The sequence below is a fragment of the Vigna angularis genome, chromosome 1 (assembly GCF_016808095.1).
Source record: "Vigna angularis cultivar LongXiaoDou No.4 chromosome 1, ASM1680809v1, whole genome shotgun sequence".
Classification (NCBI taxonomy): Eukaryota; Viridiplantae; Streptophyta; class Magnoliopsida; order Fabales; family Fabaceae; genus Vigna; species Vigna angularis.
The window spans coordinates 15372071-15385750 of NC_068970.1; the positions used below are offsets into that span (position 1 = coordinate 15372071).

Below are 13680 nucleotides of genomic sequence, written 5' to 3' on the forward strand. Positions count from 1 at the left end.
GACTCACCCTTCACACCGAGGTATAGACATCTCGTGCATGATAGTAGAAATTGGATGGTCCGATAACGGTCCGATAGCGGGTGAAATAAAAGAATAAAATGCCCACTTAGAACTCGCTAGGATAGACTCTAACCATGGCTTTGATACCATATTAGAAAGTGGGCTTAAAGTCTAACTCAACCCCACAAAACCGATTTGTAAGATAAGGTTTGCACCTCACTTATATATTATAATTTAACTTTATCTCTAGTCGATGTGGGACTTCCAACAAAGGAAAAAAGGGAAATAGGAAATGACATAGCAGAAATACCTTATTCTCATCATCGAAGTCAAAGAAGTTTTTTATTTCACAACCCACAACCCAAATAATGGAAAAGGGGAGAGGTGTCTCACCGGTGAATGTTGAATCAAAAAAACAAATTGTCCTAACGAAGGAGGACAACGTCTTAACATTAATGATGATGAAAGAAATGAAAAATAGGTCATCGAAGGTTGATTCTCCAAAGAAGGTGAAGGTCCAAGAGAGAATTGAGAGATAACATGCAGATGAAAAAGAAAAGAGAACAAAGAGATGGAAAAGGAGAGAGAACAAAAATGAAAATGGAGGAAGTAATTTGGAAACGAAAATAAAAATCTTGTAAGCTTCTATGCCTTTCCACGTCACTATTTAAAATTATAAAAAATATTTCAAACAGGCCAATACATGTTTGACACATAGCCGTTGTCAAAAAATTATTAACTTTTAATTGTTAAGATATAACGATCCCTTAAAAACCATCTGAATTCATTTAGATGGTATTGGCCAATTTTGAATTGCCTCAATTTTTTCAGGATAGGGTAGAATTCCATTAACAAAAATTTGATAGTCTAAATAGCTAATATGTGTTTCACCAAAACTACACTTCTTATGATTAAGGATTAATAGTTTATTTTAAGATGATTAGGGCTATATTTAAACACAATAAATGTTCCTCCCAAGACTTAGTATAAATTAATATATATATATATATATATATATATATATATATATATATATATATATATATATATATATATATATATATATATATATATATATATATATCATAAAAAAAACAATATAAAATGCTTCAAATATTGTCTAAAAATATCATTAATTGAGTTTTGAAATTAGTAAAGGCACTACTAAGGCAAAAAGGAAGAACTACCCACTCATATAACACAGTCCTAAAAGCAGATTTGTAAATATCATATAGTTCCATATGATTCATCTAAAATATCTTCTATAAGATAATTGCTAGAACATTTAGTTTCTTAAAATCAGTATAACAACGTACACTACAAAAAGAAAAATGTAATTTATCTATGGATATTTATATATGGATTTTAATTAAGTATTACATACGGATTTTGCCACAAAATTTTACCGTAACAATTTGCTGGTTAAATTTATTCTGTAATCATATCTTCTTGGTGGTGGCAGTTGAGTTGGTTCCTGTAAAAGATCAACAAAGTCTTGTAAAGGCAGTGAATCAAGACTAAGGCATCCTCTTGTTCCTTTTTGTCAGAATCTGAAAGGTTGACTTATTCTAATTCTTTCCTTGAGCTTGAACCAAAACTTAAAGGTTTTACATCGATCCTACTACAGTTTTCTGAAAATGTGGTTGAATTATTGCGATAAGAGATATCTTTATTAAGAAATATATTTTAAATTTAATTCAATTATACAAAATTAATTTGTAAATTTTACTGAACATAGTGGGAGACGTTCAAGGTTAGAATGACGAAAGTGATTCTCACTAGTACTAAATATGATGTGTCTTTGACTTTCTTTGTCAATTCATGTAACACTTTTTCTTTCAATATGGCCAACGGAACTGCTTCTTGAATTGAATTGGGTCTATGCAGGTTTTCAAGCTCCACTGTTAAACATGAAAGGAAAAAACTTAAGGTTATATCTTCAGATACCATAACTCTAGTCAAAAGATTCTCAATTTTTTCTACATATTCAGACAAAGAACTTTGTTGTTTGTGATCATCAAATCAGCTGCCCAGTTGAAAGTTATGTGTCTTCATGTAGTATGGTTTTTCCTTCCATGGATAATAACACCGGCGCACACTTTCTTGAATTGGTGTGCCTTCTAATTCAAAGAACTGTTCCACTTTAACACGCCAACCTCTTAATTTAGTCCCACATGACAACTGCAGCCGTGTTCTGTCAAGAAAGGTCGGAGTTTCTTGTTATTAATTTTTTTTCTTTAGGACTCATTATTACTAAACACCAAATATAATAATAATAATAATAAACTAGATGTTATTGGAATTTATTTTATTTCTAAAATAAAAACTATCAAATAAAAATAATATATTTGTTTAAAAAGAAAAAAAGAATGTCAACATCTTCATAAAATGTCATAAAATATAATAAAATATCTTACAACAAATAAATAAATTATACATAGTCAAACTATTTCAATAAAAGTAATTAATTAAATACTTACAACAATTCGCTTCAGAATAGTTTCATTAAAAAAAACAATTCATACCACAGAAAAAAAGAGAGTCATGCATAAATTTAAATAGTATAAAATGATAATTAGCATGCTTATTTAAATATTAAAATAACTAACCATGGCTGCGTATTTTCCCATACTTATTGCTTAGGAAGTTTTTAATAATAGATAATTTTAATTGAATTCATTTGTATACATCATTACATGAAAATAATAATAATAATTTATACTTACATATAAAGGATTTTTTTTTTGGTATTTATATTTTTTTTTTACTTTTATCTTTCAAGTTATTATTTTATTCAAATTCAACTGATTTTTTAAATGTAACTATTTTTATAAATTAAATAAATAAAAATTATTTATAAAATAAATAAAAACTATCTATAATTAAATAGTAAAAATTATTTATATTTACTTTTATAATTATAATTTTATTATTTTTATTATAAAAGAAGATAAATACACATACACATAGTGCCATGTATTTTTAATAATCATAATAATAAAACTCTCGTAATGATCTAATTTACTTACAATAACTTGTCTTCTAAACACACTTTGTAAAAATGGCTTCTATGAATATTTTATTAGTAAAATAATATTTTAATGTAGGTTACAAATATAAGTTTTTCAGTGTCTTATCAACAATTTTTTACTTGTACAATTTTAAAAAAATATATATAAAATTTATATTAATGAAAAATATGATGTATGATCTTATCTACATTTAAATATAGAAACATCAAAGATATTTTGTTTTCCTAATAATATAAATAATAAATAAATAATATAAGGATAACCTTCATAATTTCACTAAGAACAGTTATTATTACATTATAAAATTACTTCCAAGAATGTTGGATGTTTATTATACGTTAAGAAACAAACTTTTAATTGATGTCTTTTTCGTTTTAAATCAGATTGATCCTAATCAATCTCATAAAATTAATTTTCAATATGAAATTTATATTTACATTATTGTAAATTGATTTTATTTTTAGATGAGATGTAAAATTTATAATATTATATTTTTAGAAATAATTTAAGAAATATTATAAGTACAAATATAATTTTTATGTAAATGAAAACTTGATTATACCGCAAATTTTTTAAAATATTTTAAAAAACTAAAATTACTTAAGTAAAAACAGTTTACAAGAAGTTTGATTTCAATTCCATCACTCACAGAATCGGTAAGTTACCTAGCGTTAAGCCAATACTATACTGGCTACATAACTTGTTGCAATTGCAATGCAGTGAGAAATTATTGAGACATTTGTTGCAACTTAGATTTGAATGGAAAACAATTTGTAACCACAGTCTGCAAGATGAAATGTTGATATGGTGATTGATTAACCATGTTCATGAAGTTTTTTACAGCCATTTCAACTTGCATATCTGCATATCTGCTTATGTTATGCCAAATTTAAGTGTTTTGTACATGATGGAAGATACATATGATCAATACATATAAATGGCACTCCATCAAAAACTAGTGATTTTCTGTGCCCTTTTCCTAATGTTTCTGTTAAACCTAAATTCTCCTAGTTTACATAAACTTTATACAAATCTAAAAGCTTTTCCGGCAATCATGTAATTCACCAGAGCCTCTGGCTTTTAGTCAATATTTAGGCAAAGATCATATGAAGAGGGCGGCGAATCTGTAGGAGTGTCGCTCTCCGGTGAAGTGTCATTCTTCAGTGAAGATGGAAAAATGTGACAAAAACTTTTTTGCTTATGCATTAAACGCCAATCTTCGATGTAGGTCCCTTGGGAGAAATTGACATGGGGAAAAGCTCTCTTTTCTATCATTTCTATAATCTTCTTGGTCTTGCCAAGAATGTAAACTGAATTTCTAACAGTGTCCTCTCTCTCTTCAATAGTGCTATTCAAACACTTGTTGGATATAACGAAGGGTAAATTGCTGAGACATGCACCCACTATATCAGAAATCATCCCTGTAAGTGCTTCAAAGGCCCTCTCACTTGTATTATCTCTTAATAGTTCTTGATTTAAGAGAGCAGTTTTGCATATTCTGTACATAGTGTGAGATGCGGATACTTTGTAGGGCCATAATGAAGGGCTTATCTTCATGCATATGTGCTTATATTTGCCTTTAAATTTTTCATACCTGGTTTTTGCAGCATCGGCTAGTTGCTCAAGTGCCTCTCTGGGGCTCTTATATTGAAGTGAGAGCTCACAAAGATCCACATCTAGCCACTTATCATATAGATCAACTCCAAGCCAAACAATTTCTGCCGCCGACCTGAGTTTATACAATTCTCTTTCTTTGTCCACGTTATTTTCTATGTACTTGACAAAGGGGAGTGCTTCATTTAGAGTGCTTATCAATTTTTTGACCGAATCCCTATTGATGTTTGGCAGTGCCACTACAATGCTAGCTAGTGTCACCAGAGGAAGTGACCAACTATATGCTGCTTGTGCACAATGCAAAGAAAGAACTTGGTCGCTGTCAAATGTTTCCACTCCCCTGAATCCCTGCAAGAAAGAACATTTCTTCTCCAATAACTCAATGAGAAGTTTTGGCTGCTTTTTCTCTCCTACTTGAACCCAGTGCATAGTGGCATCACGATTCTGTTTCAGCATCACCTCAACTAACTCTTCCTCACCTTCAAGATACAAAACAAAACATCTAAGATCCACCTTCGGAACAGACCTTGATTCTGTTCCCGAGCTAACGCTCGAAACAGTAGCAATAAGTTTGGATCTCAACTTCTTGCACTTATCAAAACATGTCAAGATCCAGCACATGAGGGTTACTGAAACGTACTCGGTGGCTTTACTCATTAGCACAATCCCCACCTGAAGTTTGATGCAGAAACACATTACAAGAGTTTTTGCATCATGGGCCAGCTTTCTGGACTGCCTGTTACGAATTCGAAAGCCTAGAGGGCTTTCTTTAATTGAGAGTAGCTTGGTAGTCCAGTACCCTTCAACTTGGAACCTTCTCTTGCAGGTCTTGTTCCTCACATTTGGGCACTTATAGGTTATGGCAACGAACCATCTAAAGGCAGGAGCAATCGTACCAACCACCACTGCGGCAACCTGAACTATGAGAATTAAGATGGTGGACCACTTGTAGTCACAGTCACCGGAGCAAAAATCAAACGACCGCGGCATCAAGTAAGATCGAAGAATGGCCTCTCCTAACGTCACGGTACTTAGAAGACAAAAGGCACCAGAAGCAGTACAAGACACTGACCTTCCAAGAACAAATTGGGGGCTGCTTGTGTGGGTCATCATCCAAATTTTCATCAGTTGATCTCTGAGTCCGTTGACGATTTGAGTCCTCTCCTCGGCAAACACGTTTGAGCACTCCTTAAGTGCCTCTTCGTTCATCCTAAGTTTCAGCTCGAAATAGTGCTTAATCTTTGGAATACTCACGGCTGAGGAGGTCATGGTCATCAACAAAATCACCATGAGGAGCAGGACGAGAGCATGTTCCACCCAGAACACATAGATAACACCGGTGACAAACTGGATGCAGATGTTCACAATCATGGTAACCACAAGGATGGCCATGGCCATGAGGTTCATCATGGTGTCTTTGTTCTCGGTGATCCCCAGAGTTGGCATGGAATTGGCCATTATTGTGCAGATCATGGCGCTGCTGCTGAGTTTTGATAGCTGATCATGGCGGTGTGGCATAGGGGTGTTGAGATCCACTGATAGCTTCACTGCTACAGCTATTATTGCCAAGGAAGTGGCGTTTAAACAGAAGAATTTGCAAGGAAACCAAAATTTGCGGCCTCGAATTCCGAGTATGAGATCTGCACCCATTGCTAGGAGACAAGCAAGAGATGCTGCTGCTATGTATATGCCAATCCATGGCATCGGTTGGCTGAACTTGGTGGCATCCATGGATCCATTGCTGTCACAACCGGTTATTGCCATCTATCTTTCAGGGGTAAGACGATGCTTCTGTTTACTAGAGTTATGTTATGCTACATATCTACCATAAGCCTCTATCATAGGGTTGTTTCTAGGTTACAACAGCGCTTTGCTCTTCACCACACAATCTAGATTACTAAGGAGACAAAATTTGACCATTTTAATGGAATTTGTTAATTGGTGTTTATATTTTGAAATACTAATCATAAAATTTGTGATATAAAGTGCTCTGATAGCGATCTCGAGTAATAAGAACAATAAGTGCAAACAAATTAGGTGGCTAAAAGTCGTGAAATAAGTTGACGCAAATGCTGAGGCAATTGAGAAATATTCTAGGGTGTTGATTGACGGCGGCAAATAATCTTATTGGAGGTTAGTTTTCTACTATGGTTTGGTTTCCTTTTCCAACTTGTCTGCTGCAACAACGAGTCTCGCTTCTACGATGATGACATTAAACAACTATGGTTTGGGGATGAGATTGAGAGATATTCAGTCATTATATTTTTTATATGGACTTATTTTTAATAAATCTATTCTATCTTTTAAAAAATAATATATAAAAGCCAATAATTTACCTTAATATTCGGTTCAAACAAAAATAAATATATCTTATTATAATAAGTAACAATAATAATTAAAGTTAAGAAAAAAAATCTTTAGAATAAATGGTCTATTAGATCCACTTCAATAATAAGGTTTAAATCCTAGATTTTTTTTTTAAGAAAATCTTAATTGGTCATCAGATTTTAATTAATCTTAATCAAATTTTTATTTTTTAAAATGTGAAATAATTTAGTAATTATTTAGGTACAATACTAGTGACGTTAACTCATGTTATATGTTACTTCATAGTTCTTTTTATTTTTTATTTAATTTTATTATTTATTTTTTAAATTATCATGTGTAAAATGAAGATGCTCTCAGTATACATGTCATGTTTGAGACAAATATCATGTAAAAGATGTTAATTTAGTTTTTTATTTATATTTTGTCTTAATTCATTCTCAATTTTTTTTAAACTTTAGCAATTTTACCATTCTTCAAATTGAAATCAAGTTTAACTTTCAGACAATTGTATAATAATATTTTTATTAAAATTGATATTTTTATTAAATATTTTTAAAAGTATTAAGTTTATTTAAATTTATATTTTTCATTGAACTTTATTTAAATTTTGTTTCAAATATTTATGTACCAATAATTTCTATTCAAATGTTAGAGTTGATTTAAAAATAATAATATTATAAATTCAAATGTAAACCTTTAAAATAGTTTTATACAGTTTAAAATAAATATACTTAATATCTAAAAACAAAATTTAATTAAAATTCAATGTAAAATATTAATTTAAATAAACGTAATCTTATTTAAAATATTAATAAAAATATCATTATAACAATTATAGCATTTATTAAGGGTGATAAAACGGATCAACCCAACCGGTTTAACCTTTTTTCAAAAATGGACTGGTCAATGATAATCTATCAATTGAAAGTCTAATATAACATGGAAATAGGCTTTTTTTTTTTTAAATTTTATATGAAAATAGGTTGATTTCAGGCTAAAAAGGGTTATGTTTCAATTCTTGGTAGAGCTATATCTCACCTTTGTCGAGCTATATCAAATTTCGATGGGACTATCGAATTGTACTAATATGAAGTATCACAGCGCAAGTTCCAATTTTTTTTAATGAAGTCGAGATGGCAGGTTGACCCAATTGACATGGAGAGTTGGCCTATCGACCTGCCAGACTTGGCGGGTTGGGTTGGTTCGAGTTTGACCCTTTATGTCATCCCTAATATTTATATAAAAATTAAATTTAATCTTAATTTAGAAAGGGTTGAAATTGTTCTAACTTAAAAAATGAAACTGAATTAAGTCAAGATACAAATAAAAAAAAACAATTTAAGATTTTTTACATCACATTTTTTTAAAGTGATATGTAGCACTGTCACTAACCCATCACACTATCTCTGCTATGTGACACGATACTCATTTGAAACCTGACATTTTTTAAAATAAATAAAATTTAAAAAATTAAAAAAAAACATGAATTGAGACATAATAACATCGTTAATACTATACTAACAAAAAAGATGAAATTGCATCTATTTTATAAAATAAAGAGCCAACTAAACCAATTTAAAATAATATTTTTGAACAAACACAAAGATGAACCGAAAATTTAAACCTAATATATTTAACCGAGAGTTTAAACTTAATATATTTAAAGGTAATATTTATATACTTCTATTTATAACTTGAGTCAATCCAACTATTATAAATGATTGTATTCTCTGGATATTTTATTACATATGACATGGTAATATAGATAGTACTATTTATAACATGGTTAATATCGGTCAACCAACCTTTACTTTCTTTAATTTTATTCTTATGTGTTACCATTTTTAATTCCATAAGATACATTAATACATATTGGAGATCCTCAATTTGAATCCCAATACAGTGAATCAAACCTGTGGTATAAAAAATGTTAGAAAAAGTACAAAAGACTTCAAATTCAAAGTTTTACCCTTATTCTGTAGCGTGAAAGATTCAACTCCCTCTTTTGAAAAACTACCAAATCTACTTCAGCATCTCATATTTGTTCAATACTCTAATGATGGAAAAAATTATCAAAGGCATTCATGATCTTATAACATGATGTTTGGTTTTACATCACTAGAACCAAAGCTTTTGGACAACGGGAGAGAAAATTTAAAATAGAGCCACAAATGGAATGAAAATGATATATAACTTGCTCCCATCATCGGTGATGAACAAAATTTGTTGAACAAATACATAATACTTGAAATACAAAGTGATAACTTACAAAAATACATTATCCAAATTTATGATATGAATTGCATGCAAATTGTTATGTAGTAAGGATATTTATGTAATAACATAAATATCTTAGATATTTTAGACAGTTAAGATATTTGTCAAAGCCACTAGCCACATTTGTAGGTAAGGTAGTTATTTTTATTTTGCTTATAAATACAATGACAGGACAAAAGTCTAGGTACGTTCTCTTTATGCTCTAGAGATCCTGAATAATACTTCAGAGCAGTATCCAATTACTCTCTTCTGAGCTTCAGCTTGCAGGTACCTCCCCCTCCTTTGGCGAGTATGAAGGACAACAATTGAAGAAATGCAAGCATTCTAGACATCCAGGAGCAACAGAGACACATAGGAAAATTCCCACAGAAACATTTTGGCGTCCACCGTGGGGCCGAGTGTCATCTCACAAAAACCGCAAGAGGAGCACTCGGCCTCGATGAATCACTTTCTCGGACAGAGCTACTCCATCAAATCGCTGCATCGCCACCAAGATTCTCCTCCGCAAGCCGTGACGCCACTGTCATTACCAGATCGAATGACGCCTCCAGCGGGTTTCTCTCCTTCTTCCCCCGTGAGCCATTGATGCCAGTAGACATCAACGAAATCACTCCCCTTTGTGGGTCAGATCCAGTGCAAAAACATGCTTAATTTCATCATTCACCTCCCTCAAAGATGGTGGACAAATGAGAGAAAACTTCTTCCACTGCCTCTTTGAATCTCGACGTCGTCATCCCAGTCTTTCCTTCCATTTGGAAGATACAACAATGTCATGAAAGGGCTGCCGCCTTCATCGCCGCTACTGCAAAGATCAAAACCACAATTTCTAATTCCCCAAATTCCCAATTACCCCAGAAATTGCAGAACAACGGGAACCCTAGATTCCCAAATCGCCACCAAGCCAGGACCACCACCATTCGTTGAGCTCGTCGCTGGCCACGGAATCAGGCTCCCCTTTTTCTCTTCTCCTTACGCACAAGAGGGATAACCTTCTCCTCCATGAATCGCTTCTTGGGCGAACTCAGCCAGCGTGCCCACCGTCAAGACCATCGTCAGCTTCACCAGGGCTCTTACCCTTCTCCTTTCTCGCGTGCGAGGTTCTCTCCGCGCAGCATCTTCGCCATCATGGACAGAGTACAGGCTTTGGAACATCTGGTTGCCGCTGCAAATGTAGATCCCGCCAGTATCCTGCAGCAAACCGTCTGCTATGATCAGTCAAATTCTTTGAATTTCTCTTTTTCTTGGGGTTTTGCTATCCAAGTTTATCAAGGAAATGAACTTGTACCTGACCTCCTTTCGGTGCAGAGAACTTTTGTTCCATGGAGGAGGGGTAGTAAAAGTCAAGGCCAATTTCATGTTTAACACCAGAGATTATCTCAGAGATCTTTGTAACAGGCCTTCAGTATTTTTCTTCAAAAGCGCGACATCTCATAAGGATATAGAGGTACACCAGAAATCCCTAATTTCCCAATTTTCACAAACCCCAATCCCCAACGAGAAAAACTCTAACCAAGATCGCACAATCCGCAAACCTAAAACCCTAAATTCCCAAATCGCAACCCAAAGTTCGCGCCCACCTCTTACAGGGCCGGACCACCCAGACGACAACCTCCGCTTCTTTGACACCGAAACATTGGGGGGCATCCGCCACCGCGCCAGTGCCGTCACAAGGTCACAACCTGGTCTGACTGGCGATTTTGCCAGGAGCTCGGTTCCAGTCACATGAGCAAGCTAACCGTCTGCGCGGAAGATTCCCACACGAAAAATCGCCAAAAAGATCGCAGACCCATTCTCCACGTCTTCCGCAACACCCGCGCATTCCACGCGTAGTTCGGTTCTGCCTCCACATCATCCAACTATTCCCCAAACCTCAAACTCCGTACGAGCGTCCGACAAACTAGGTGTCGAGCGTCCAAACCGTCCTCACGTCCAGCCGCTCGGCATTCCACATTGGTTTAGGCCGCTCGACAAACAAGTGGACGAACGTTCAAACCATCCACGACGTTCGTCCGCTCGGTCCCCAACATCGTCCACTCGGTCACCAACGTTCTTTCATTTCATCATCAACGTTCAGCCTAGAGCGTTCGTCACTTCGCTCATTACTGATGTTCGGCCTCTAGCGTTTGGCCTCGCATATACTCGAACGCTCGACCATCAGTGTGTACGGGCGTCCAAAAGTCAATCGTTCGTCGTCGCCTTTCGGTTTCCAGGACGCTCGACAATCCGTGTGGACGAGCGTTCATGTAATCAGCGGTTCGTCCTCACGCTTCGGATTCGAACGCTCGACAAGCCTTGTGAACGAGCGTTCCAGCACGGCTATGGACGAGCGTTCAAGCAATCGGCCGTTCGGCCCCGACTATTGGATTCGAACGATCGACAATCAATTTGGACGAGCGTTCGAATAATATTCCGCTCGGCCTCGCCTACGTAGACGAACGCTCCACAATCAATATGTGGACGAGCGTTCGTCAATCCATTTCAACGAGCGCTCGTCCATTCATTTCAAGGAGCGCTCGTCAAACCCATGTCAACGAGCGTTCAAACGTAAGACCGTTCGTCCTCACCTTTTGGATTCTAACGCTCGACACTCAATATGGACGAGCGTTAAAACAGTGGACCGTTCGTCATCACCCTTCGGACTTGAACGCTCGACAGTGCCTGTGGACGAGCGTTCAAGCAGACAACCGTTCGTCCTGAAGCGCCGCAAGTTCAGACTCGCGAATGTCAAGGACGTTCGTCCTGAGACGTCCCGCAATCAGCCTTGCGTTCGGCCTTTCGGTTTCGAGGACGTTCGATCTCTATCGCTCGACCAAACTTCAACACGAGCGTTAACAAACCGCTCGACAAGCAATGTGACGAGCGCTCAAACCGTCCTTTCGCCCAGCCGCTCGACTCTCCACTTGGTTTAGGCCGCTCTACAAACAACGGGACGAACGTTCAAATCATCCCCGACGTTCGCCCACTCGATCACCAGCGACGTTCGTCCACTCTGTTCTCAATGATCAGCCATCCGGAGTCAGTTCGTCCTCAAAACGTCACACACACAACCTCGCTAACGTTCGGCCTCGACTTTCGTGCTCGAATGCTCGACAATCAGTGTGTACGAGCGTCCAAACAGCCAAAGTTCGGCCTCGACGTTCAGAATCGAACGCTCGACAATCAGTGTGTACGAGCGTCAAAACAATCAGTGTGAGACCGTTCGGCATCCCTTCGCTTTCAACCGCTCATCCTCACGTTCGGTCTCTACCGCTCGACCATACTTCAAGAGGAGCGCTCTCACATTCGGCCTCATTAGCGTTCGGCATCTTAGCTGCAACCGTTCGGCCAATCACTTCATTAGCGTTCGCATATTTCCGCAGGAAGCATTCGATCACTTCATCTCTTTGACGCTCGGCCTCAAGCGTCCAGCCGCCAGGTTTGCAACTTGACCAAACAGTCTCACCTATATGCTTAATATTATTTCTTACAGTGCAGATAAACATATCTTGTACATAAAAGCGGACACTTGAAAGCCGATCATCCTGAAGCACTTCTAAACCCAGCAGATGTTCGCCCAAGAACACCCACGTGCATAAAGGGATACACTCCCGCTGGCCGATGTTCGCCCTAGAACACCCAGGTGCATCGAACAACACGTGCATAAAGGGATACACTCCCGCTGGCCGATGTTCGCCCTAGAACACCCAGGTGCATCAAACAAAGGGACACACTCCCGCTGGTAGATGTTCGCCCAAGAACATCTACTTTCAAAGAATCTGTCGTTCAACATCGAAGGCGTTCGTCATTTGGTCTCAACGCTCGACATTCAATTGTCAACGAGCGTCCACTCAGTCCGTCGTTCGGCCTCAACGCTCGACAATCAAATGTCAACAAGCGTCCAAACTTCGCGGGACATTCCATGTTTTCGAGCGTTCAAAAAGTGCTCGCCAATTCAGTACAACGAGCGTCCCAACATCACTCGCAAATGCATATCAATGAGCGTTCAAGAAGCGCTCAAAGCGCTCACTAATGCATGTCAACGAGCGTTCAAACATCGCTCGCAAATTCATATCAACAAGCGTTCAAGAAGCGCCGGCCAATGCATGTCAACGAGCGTCCAAATATCGCTCGACATTCATTGCAACGAGCGTTCAAATACCGCTCATCAATCCACATCAACAAGCGCTCGTCAATCCATGTTTTCGAGCCTTCAAGAAGTTGGCCGTTCGGCCTCACGAACCCAGGTGCACGAACGTTCGACCTTTTGTTTCTTAAGCGTTCGCCAACCCAGCTTTTTACCATTCGTCTTGGCCTCTTTTTGGCTCATCAAACGCAATTGCTCGGTCATCCTTGATTTAAAACATTCAATCCACACATAAACGACAACCACAAACACGCTCCCCAACACAACCTCCCTCAAACTCATAAGTCCTATAGTTACGTTCATAAA

The 13680-nt window shown here is 36.6% G+C and overlaps 1 protein-coding gene across 1 annotated transcript; it reads right to left on the minus strand.

The window, feature by feature from the left end:
* Positions 1-3786: 3786 nt before the first annotated feature.
* Positions 3787-6837, minus strand: LOC108341851 (uncharacterized). The gene has a single exon (XM_017579543.2). The coding sequence runs from the start codon at positions 6408-6410 to the stop codon at positions 4113-4115; it is 2298 nt and encodes a 765-aa protein (XP_017435032.1). The 5' UTR covers positions 6411-6837; the 3' UTR covers positions 3787-4112.
* Between the last annotated feature and the right edge of the window lie 6843 nt (positions 6838-13680).